General features: G+C 43.6%; 4 protein-coding genes across 4 annotated transcripts; 2 read left to right on the top strand and 2 right to left on the bottom strand.

The window, feature by feature from the left end:
• Positions 1-792: 792 nt before the first annotated feature.
• Positions 793-2,217, top strand: O0I10_012725 (uncharacterized protein; the record flags this gene model as incomplete). Its single annotated transcript, XM_058492613.1, has 6 exons — positions 793-993; positions 1,042-1,104; positions 1,175-1,523; positions 1,586-1,679; positions 1,746-1,906; positions 1,970-2,217. The coding sequence occupies 6 exons, from the start codon at positions 793-795 to the stop codon at positions 2,215-2,217; spliced, it is 1,116 nt and encodes a 371-aa protein (XP_058336627.1).
• A 462-nt stretch (positions 2,218-2,679) lies between these two features.
• O0I10_012726 (GMP synthase (glutamine-hydrolyzing) domain-containing protein) lies at positions 2,680-4,501 on the top strand (the record flags this gene model as incomplete). Its single annotated transcript, XM_058492614.1, has 4 exons — positions 2,680-3,108; positions 3,173-3,522; positions 3,597-4,416; positions 4,487-4,501. 4 exons carry the CDS (start codon positions 2,680-2,682, stop codon positions 4,499-4,501), a joined length of 1,614 nt encoding a protein of 537 aa, XP_058336628.1.
• A 212-nt stretch (positions 4,502-4,713) lies between these two features.
• O0I10_012727 (uncharacterized protein) lies at positions 4,714-7,783 on the bottom strand (the record flags this gene model as incomplete). Its single annotated transcript, XM_058492615.1, has 7 exons — positions 4,714-4,839; positions 4,896-6,145; positions 6,195-6,634; positions 6,701-6,993; positions 7,051-7,186; positions 7,270-7,347; positions 7,413-7,783. The coding sequence occupies 7 exons, from the start codon at positions 7,781-7,783 to the stop codon at positions 4,714-4,716; spliced, it is 2,694 nt and encodes an 897-aa protein (XP_058336629.1).
• Positions 7,784-8,476: 693 nt separating this feature from the next.
• O0I10_012728 (uncharacterized protein) lies at positions 8,477-9,169 on the bottom strand (the record flags this gene model as incomplete). Its single annotated transcript, XM_058492616.1, has 2 exons — positions 8,477-8,872; positions 8,936-9,169. 2 exons carry the CDS (start codon positions 9,167-9,169, stop codon positions 8,477-8,479), a joined length of 630 nt encoding a protein of 209 aa, XP_058336630.1.
• Between the last annotated feature and the right edge of the window lie 50 nt (positions 9,170-9,219).

Consider the following 9,219-nt stretch of genomic DNA (forward strand, 5'->3'; position numbering starts at 1 on the left):
CGTTCACCAATAAGAGTGTAGGTAGCAGTATTTCCGGTATATGCAATAAGAGATCAAATGTATGATGCATACATAGTGCATGCAGCACATCAGCTTGTTTTCTCTTGGATCCAAGATTTATATATGTATGCTCCCTTGCGTGAAAGTCGTTAAAGATGATACAGATGTTTTAGCAATGCCAAGTGGGATACATAAACATTTCATTTGGCATCAATGATATAGAAGCTCCAGTGACACCTTTTTCTAGGCTATTCTTCCACTTTTTGTAAGCTCTTCCGAGCTGCATGGCAGATGCATACATACGCCCTACATATGATCCCCTCACACAGTCACTTTTTGACGCGATCGTCATGATGAATCCCTGTTGCCTTGCCATCTTCTCACTTTCTGGTCCTTCATTCAGTCATAATATGTAATAGGGTACTGCTATGAATTAAAAGATCCCTATTTCTTACTTTTCCTTCCTTCTTGCCATATACTACTAGGACGAATAACAAGTTCTCAGACACGATAAAACATGCACCAGACGACCATGAAAGTATCAAACCCATCCAAGAAACGCAAGATGGTGGCTATGCATGGGTGATTGTTGCAAGTGTCTTTTGGAGCATGTTTGCTACGTTTGGCGTAGTCGTCGGAGGATGGCAAGTACAAAAATTATCGGGTTCATTGTTGTTGTTGAGATAATGACAGCAGCTCGCTTCTTATTAGGGGTACAGTACAGTAGGCTTTGCGTGTAATTGGTTAAAGTATCAACAACATAGATGATTAATCCTATGTAAAGGTGTCATCATGGACTACTTTGAGCGAGAGGTGTTTGGTGCAGAGGCATCGTTCCAACTTAGCTTCGTGAGCACACTGATTCTATTTTATGTCGCTATTAGTGCAGCACTCGTTCGGGTCATTGAACTTTTCATCAGCATGAGAACAGGATTCCTAGTGGGTGGTCTTTTGGTTTCAGGGGGATTGGCAGCAGCTGGCTCGGCTACTCAGGTATATGGAAAATGCGTGCACATCAACTTTTGTGTAACCCTTGTTTAGGTTTGGCAGGTCATTTTATCCATTGGCGTTTGCATGGCTCTTGGAAATAGCTTCATCTACAGTGTATGTGTTATTGATGTCATTCTTACATATAGCATGAAGAGATATCAATGATGGTTGCTGTTATCCATAGACTGGATCTCGTATTGTGTTGCCATGGTTTACCGCCAAGAGAGGATTGGCAATGGGCATAATAGCAAGCGCAACAGGCTTGGGTGGTCTCATTGTACCATTCATTGTACATGGCATCATTGAAACATTGGGAGGGCCATGGATGCTTCGTATACTGAGTATGGCTTGGTTTGTCATTTTCGTTACTGCCTATGGCTTAATTCGGGAGCATGAGCAATCCAAGACAAAGCCCACCGGACTCAGAGGTATCCTGAAGTGGTCTCTTTTTAAAAACCTACCCTTTTCTTTATGGTGCGTTTCTGGTTGCTTCCAAGTAATCCATTGCTTTCTCGTACCATTCACTTTACCAGGTACAGTACAGTAGAATGTATAGTAAATTGATGGTGTTGATAACATACATGTTACTATGTAGTTTATGCAACCAGCATTGGATTATCAGCAAAACAAGGCACCGATATCATCTCTGTAACCATGGGCTGCAACTTTGTTGGAAGACTTGCAGCAGGGTATGTATGCATGTAACGCTTATATAACCAAATCCACCACCCACTCATCCGCTTCTTCATGCATAGGGTCATTAGCGACAAAATTGGCAGCATGAATTGCAGCATTATCTTTGGAGCCATCACAGCTTTCTCAACTTTACTTTTATGGGTGTTTGCTCACAGCTACGGTACATTGATGGCCTATGCTTGTATCTTTGGCTTCTTTGGTAGCGTTTATTTCGTGTTTGGTGAGTGCTTTTCTCTCTCCTTGTTTGATGTACATACGACTAGTAGTTGACATGTTGATGTAGCTGGACCTATCACCGTTGTCATTGTTGGTTTAGAACAATATCCTTCAGGATTTGCACTATTGACTCTCGCAGGTTTCCCCGCAGCGCTTTCTCCCATCGTTGCCAATGCAATCGACCATGCTGTACAACAAACTGAACCCTATTTTTGGTATAAAATCATTACCGGTGGAGCAGCTTTATTATCAACTTGTATCCTGCTAGCTGCTCGTTGCCTGTTAAAGCCTGGAGAGCTATGGGTTAAAATATAGAGTATCTTTTACTAGTGACATCGAATCCACTTTCTAATACTAAATTGAGCAAGCTTTAAAAAGCATACACACTTTGGATCAATGAAGGCTCTTTTGTGAAACGAACACTTACACTACATCAAGGCTCTTTGTAAAGTGTGCATGATTGTATATCACGTGATGAAGAATACATGGTTTAGTGTAGTAGTAGAGAGTAGATTCTGTCATACCATGACAAGATTATGGATAAGGTGGTTCCACATGCTTATGCATATACACTTTGATATCAAGTATGTGAGTCATGATTATTGCAACCTCTATCTGGGATCGTGGGTGTGGGTGAGTGTATGGGTGGGGTATTGCTATAGTAGAGCTATGGTGGCTGAGAGGGGTTTATATCAGAGGGAGGCTTGGTGATTTTTTCATTTTGGCAACTTCTTTTCTACTTTTGCCCCGGACTCTTTCCTCTCTTCGCGCGACGCAATGGCAACGACTCAAGACAAGGTTACCCAAGTCAATCAGCTTTACGATACTGTCCTCATTTTGGACTTTGGTTCGCAATACTCCCACTTGATCACCCGTCGTATTCGTGAACTTGGTGTTTACTGCGAGCTCTTGCCATGCACCCAAAAGATGGCCGATCTCCACTTTAAGCCCAAGGGTATCATTCTCTCTGGTTCTCCTTACTCGGTCTATGACAAGGATGCTCCTCGTGTTGATCCTGCCGTGTTCGATGCTGGTGTCCCCGTTCTTGGTATCTGCTATGGTCTTCAAGAGATGACAACCTACATGGGTGGTAAGGTTGAAGGCTGCGAACACCGCGAGTATGGTCACGCTATGCTTTCCATCACCAAGCACAGTGGCCATCCTTTCATGGATAAGCTCTTTGATGGTTTGGATGGTGAGATTCAGGTAAATTTCATGGGGTGCTTTGTATATGCAATACATAGGACCTAAAGAACAATTGGATGAATAGGTTTGGATGAGTCACGGTGACCAAGTGTCTGCTGCTGCTCCCGGTTTCAAGGTGATTGCCAACACTCGCACCGCACCCTATGCTGCCGTATGCCACGAAGAGAAGCACTTTTTCGGTATCCAATTCCATCCTGAAGTCACCCACACCGTTGATGGTACCACCATCCTCAAGAACTTTGTCATTGGTATTTGTGATTGCAACGCTTCGTGGACTATGGACTCCTTTGTCGACAAGGAAATTGAGCGCATTCGTAACATTGTTGGTCCCACCGGTCGTGTTGTTGGTGCTGTCTCTGGTGGTGTTGATTCCACTGTTGCTGCCAAGTTGATGCATGAAGCTATTGGTGATCGGTAAGTGGGCATGTGTGTGTGTGGGTATAGGAGAGATGGATGAAAAATTGACATGTGTATCATGATGGTACTAGTTTCCATGCTATTCTCGTCGACAATGGTGTGATGCGTTTGAACGAATGCGCCAATGTCAAAAAGATGTTGGGTGACAAGATGGGTATCAACATCAAGGTCAGCGATGCTTCCGATATGTTCTTGGATCGTCTCAAGGGTGTCACCGATCCCGAAAAGAAGCGCAAGATCATTGGCAACACTTTTATTGAAGTCTTTGAGGCCGAGGCTGCTTTGATTGATAAGGAATGTGGTGGTGAAATCGAGTATCTTTTGCAAGGCACTCTTTATCCTGATGTGATTGAGTCGATCTCTTTCAAGGGCCCTAGTGCCACTATCAAGACCCATCACAATGTCGGTGGTTTGCTCGAGGACATGAAGCTCAAGTTGATTGAACCCCTTCGTGAATTGTTCAAGGATGAAGTGCGTGCTCTTGGTAAGATTTTGGGTCTTGATGATGAGCTTATCTGGCGTCATCCTTTCCCTGGTCCTGGTATTGCCATCCGTGTCCTTGGTGAAGTCACCCGCGAACAAGTGGAGATTGCTCGTCTCGCTGACAACATTTACATTGAGGAGATCAAGAACAATGGTTTCTACCGCCAAATCTCTCAAGCCTATGCTGCCTTGTTGCCTGTCAAGGCCGTCGGTGTCATGGGTGATAGCCGTACCTATGAACAAGTCATTGCCCTTCGTGCCGTTGAAACCAAGGATTTCATGACCGCCGATATCTGCGACAGTGCCGAATGGTTCAAGTGCCTCAAGCGCATCAGCTCTCGTATCATCAACGAGGTCAAGGGTGTTAACCGTGTCGTCTACGATATCAGCTCCAAGCCCCCTGCCACTGTAAGTTGACGCTTAAGGAATAAGCATGATGATGATATTGGGTTATCTAACAGCACGTTACTTTGTGTAGATCGAGTGGGAGTAAACAAGACTTATACACTACTGCATACATTTCACTCTCTCTTTTGTTTTATATATTCATGCTGCATCCATCTTTTTCCTTTCAAACATAAAGCATGCTCTACTTGTACTACTGGAATATCGTTTTGTATTATAATGCATGAATGTGAATAGAATAACACTAGGTAAATGATGATAGATTATAAAAAGAGGGGTATACAATGTTGGGGGGAATCATCAACAATACGAGGATGCACAAACGAGTTTGCCCATGTAATATGATAAAACCATGGCCAAAATCACAACGGCCAGCTGTTGTCCATTAAACGTTAATTCGTCGGATATGATAATGATATTGTTGTTCTAAATGGGATTGATGTCAGTATCACCTTACACAAAAAACCATGCATAGTATGTACCTGTTGCTGGGGAATTAGCTTGTAACCTTCGGGTACAACGAGACGTTCTCGTTCAGTGGCTGCTATTGGAGATACTTTGGTGGTATTGTATTGCTGCTGTTGTTGTTGGTGCTGTGATCTCCTTGATATCAATTTGGGTGATTGTGCATTTCGTTTATGCTGCTCAGCAGTGAAAAGATGGGGTGGGGTATCGGGCCGAGATGGCTGTGATAGAGTGATTTTTCCAACAACCGATGCACGTCGTCGATCAGTCGATATTGAGTGTTGTTGTTGTTGTTGTTCTTGTGGTGATGGTGAAGGTGTTGGTGTTGGTGTTGGTGGTCGTTCTCGTTGTCGACCTGGTGACGATGATGATGATGTTGATGTTGTTATGGCTGAATCATGTGATGAGTCGATTGGTACTGAAGATGGTGAAGGAGGTTTGTCAAGGATGGTATTGATTGCAGCTTCTCTTGTAGCGGTGGGCGATTTTATCTCTGCACTTTGAGGTGGAGTAGGCACAGGATCGGGTGATGGTGTTCTTGCTGTTATTGCTGTTTTATCGTTGTTGATGGCTATCCTTGGTATAAGAGATACGCCGTTACAGGTATATTGATGATCAATCCCTGGCAAAATGCGTATTGACACATGTTGTCCTTCCATGTCAGAGGATGTTGTATAGATACGAATGCTCGTTTTTGAAGACGTTATCTCAACACGCATCCCATTTTCTGGTGATAGAGTCATGTTGACGCCTGCTGGATACCTGGAGCTGTTGTGGATACGAATATCAGTGCACCATCGTTGTTGTTGTTGCTGCTTGTTGGAGGATGCTCTTGTGTTCAACTCATGCTTGGCAATGTAAACCACATCATATTGTCCAGAGTCACTTTCAAATGACTCACGAATAATCTTGCCAGCCACTCGTCGAATGTAAGGGGGACAACCATATTGATCCATGTAATTTCCCAGCTCCTTTATCAATAATGGCTGATGTTGCTGTTGAAAATTGCTTATCCAAATCACATTGACAGCTCCTTCATTGCTATTTGGCTTGAACACCCAACCATCAATTCGCTCCACTGGTTCTTTTGTTGAAGAGATAGAAGACGTAGCTGTAGTAATAACGCCTGAGGAAAGATCGGTATCAATGCTGATGATGGCATTAAAAGTGCTCGTTGCCAAGGAGGAAAGAGCATGCGACCATTCAACAAGATAATCCCTTTGACTGAAACGCTCAACAATGCGACCATCAATAAATTGCTTATCCCCTAAACAATCCTGTTAGTTGATTTCACTACAATGACATCACCCACTTACATATTTTACGTGCCCCAAAGCAATTTACCACTGAACAAAGCTGCTCAGGTGTCCATTCACCACGAATAGTGCCATCCATACGTGAAGCATGCAATAGAGATACGGAACATTGTTCATTCATAGCATAGACTTTGATACCATTATTCTCGGAGGTCAATGTCCATGGTTCCAAAGACGATGTCATGCGCTTGACTAGGTTCAACGCCTCGGCTTTTTGAGATGGGAAGCGGTGTGGGAGATAAAGTGGCTGTCGTTTCTTGACAAGGCTGGTGGAATTTTCACTCGAGTTGCTCAACGAGCTCTCAGAGCTAGGATTGATGCTGGATTCAAAGAGTGGCGTAAAAGTGACATCTTGAGTTGTGGCAAAGAGTGGTGGTCGATTTGTAGTGGATGGATCTGAAGAGGATGGTTGTTGTTGTTGTTGTATCCCTGAAGGGGTTCTATAATAATAAGATTAGATCTTCGTTATCCAAGAAAAGAAAGAATAGGCTCATCATGATGCTTACTGATCCATAAGAGAGGGTCTGCGTATTGATTGAAAGCGCTCAGTATTTGAAGATTGGTCACTCGGAGCCACCTTGCTTGAACATGTACCAGCACCACCACGCATCTTTGTGGATCGTATCCTTTCAGCTTTCTTTTGCAAATAATCATTCACCAAAGCAATGACCAATGGACGGCGTGCGAGAGACTTTTTGGCGAAACCAGACATCCAACCCTTCATGTTCTCTTGTATCACGTAGGTTACTCGTGTAGTAGGAGTCGGACCACGAATAGGTTCAAGCACCCAACCTTGCAACTGGTAGTAGTAATATCAATCTCAGCTCATCGATGCATAGAATAGTAGCAGCTTTACCTTGATTTGAGCTCGAACACGACCTTGGATACGAGGAACACGTGGTGTTTCAACACTTGTGCATGCAAACATGATAGCACCATCTCGAGTGCATTCAATCTTCTCCACCAATGCCATATCACGAGGACGATTCATGCTATTGGCACAAAGGCTGACACAATCAATTTTTAGTATGGTTGCACAATGTCATTCATGCTGCTGCTGCTGCTGCTTCTATACCTTGATGTAGGCTTGGAGACTTCATACGTCAATGATGTCGTATCATTGAGATTCTCGACCAAATTGCCATCATCGTACCTATAGATTCATGGATACATGAGTGCTTGCCCCTCCATGCCTTTTATGCAAATGATGATGCTTACTGCTCATCCCAAAGTTTGCGCATGCCAATAACGTAAAACACAGATTGCGGTGAAAATCCATGAATGACAGCTTCCCCCTTGAAGATGGGAGTCTTGTCATTTTTAGCACTTTTCATGTGTACCACCACACCACTCTTTTTGTGCTTGAGAGCCTTTTTCCAACCATCATGTGCATCTTCACGAACAATCTGTTTGAGTGATGAAAGAGCTGACTCGGCTTGATGGATATGATATGCCGTTGATGTAAGCAAGGGGTCAACAAATCCAGATGTGGCGTGTGCCATCGATGCAAGTGAAGGTACAACAGCGTTATCGTCGTCTTCGTCGTCACTAAACAGTGGGCTGAATGTCGCGTTCTTGCCATGACTCATTGTGCAAGGAATCTCTTGGGTTGAATGAGTAACGAAGAAGAAAAAGAAATGACCCAGAACAAGTCTCGGGCCGAGAATAAGGAAAGAGTAAAAAAGTGAGTGTGTGTGAGAGAGAGAAAGAGAGAGAAGGAAAAGAGACAACACACATAAGCCCACACATACACACTTTGAAGATCAAGCATCAAAAAATGTCATGCACCGAACCGACGCCATTGTGACACCTCCAATCACCCTCCTATCATACTGCAGTCCTTGTTTATCATTCGCCTATGCATGTCTCCCATGACCTACTTCTTTTTTCCTTCAATTTCTCAGGAGACAGCAGCCACCGTAGCAGGGATCGTAGCACAATTCCCCACAGAATAAGATATCAAACAACAACAAATAAATCCTCCTTTTACTTCTCAACAATGGATACACTCGCACTCCAATCTGCTGATACGTTTTAATGTTTATCTCTCCCCCAAATAATCCATTCTTATTGTATTGATCCGATATCCAGCATCCTTATCCATTGATGTATGCGAATGGGCCCTGATTCAGGAGACATCCGGTTCAGATAGCAAACCAACGACGATGTACATACATACGTTTGTTGTTGATCATCATAATGACAACGCCTGTCAATTTACAATCGTGGCAAATAAGGGATACTTTGTTCAATGATATGCACAATGATGATGATGCCACTTTTTATTTCTTGCCGTATTTACTAATCCGTCTCAAATGCTCGATAAAGCCACTACTTGCAGTACGATTGAAAGCCGTGAGCTGTTTCCTTCGAATCCTATCGACTTCATCCGACTCCCATTCAGATTTGGGGATTTCTTCTAAGCGATATCGAGTGACCCATTGCCAAGGCTTCCTCACAGCTGGCACAGGTTCATCGCCGATGACAGGTTCGTCGTTGACGGTTGATTTGATATGAAGTATGTATTTGGTCACCGTATCGGTTTGGCTTTCAGTCGCAAAGAATTCATCAGCAACATCTTCGGCGGGCGGTGCTCCTGGTTTTGGCAGTTGCTCCACCCAGATACCAAGCTTTTGATTTGGTGCTCCTGATCCAGCATAAAAATAAAGCCGAAGTGTCTAAAAGCAAATCGCGGCACAGTTACACAAATGTCTCAAGGGGGCAATTGCAGCACTACTTACCCTTTTGGGATACTTTTTCGTCGCCACATCAAGGATATGATGGAACAGCTGTAATGTTCTATCCAGCACCATATCACCCATATGCGTATTGCCGAAAAGTCGTGTTGATATCTCTTCTCGCGAAATGTATTGGAAGCCAAAGATTTGTTGTGTATTGTGGTAAGCGACCAGTAAGCCGTCCATGTTGCCAATCCGCAGCTGGAAGTTGTATTTCAAAAATGCAGAACGCATCATGTCATAATACTCCCGCTCAAAAGATTCATACAGGCCGTGTGAACGTCTCA

This window comes from Lichtheimia ornata (genome assembly GCF_029851405.1).
Source record: "Lichtheimia ornata isolate CBS 291.66 chromosome Unknown scaffold00150, whole genome shotgun sequence".
NCBI lineage: Eukaryota > Fungi > Mucoromycota > Mucoromycetes > Mucorales > Lichtheimiaceae > Lichtheimia > Lichtheimia ornata.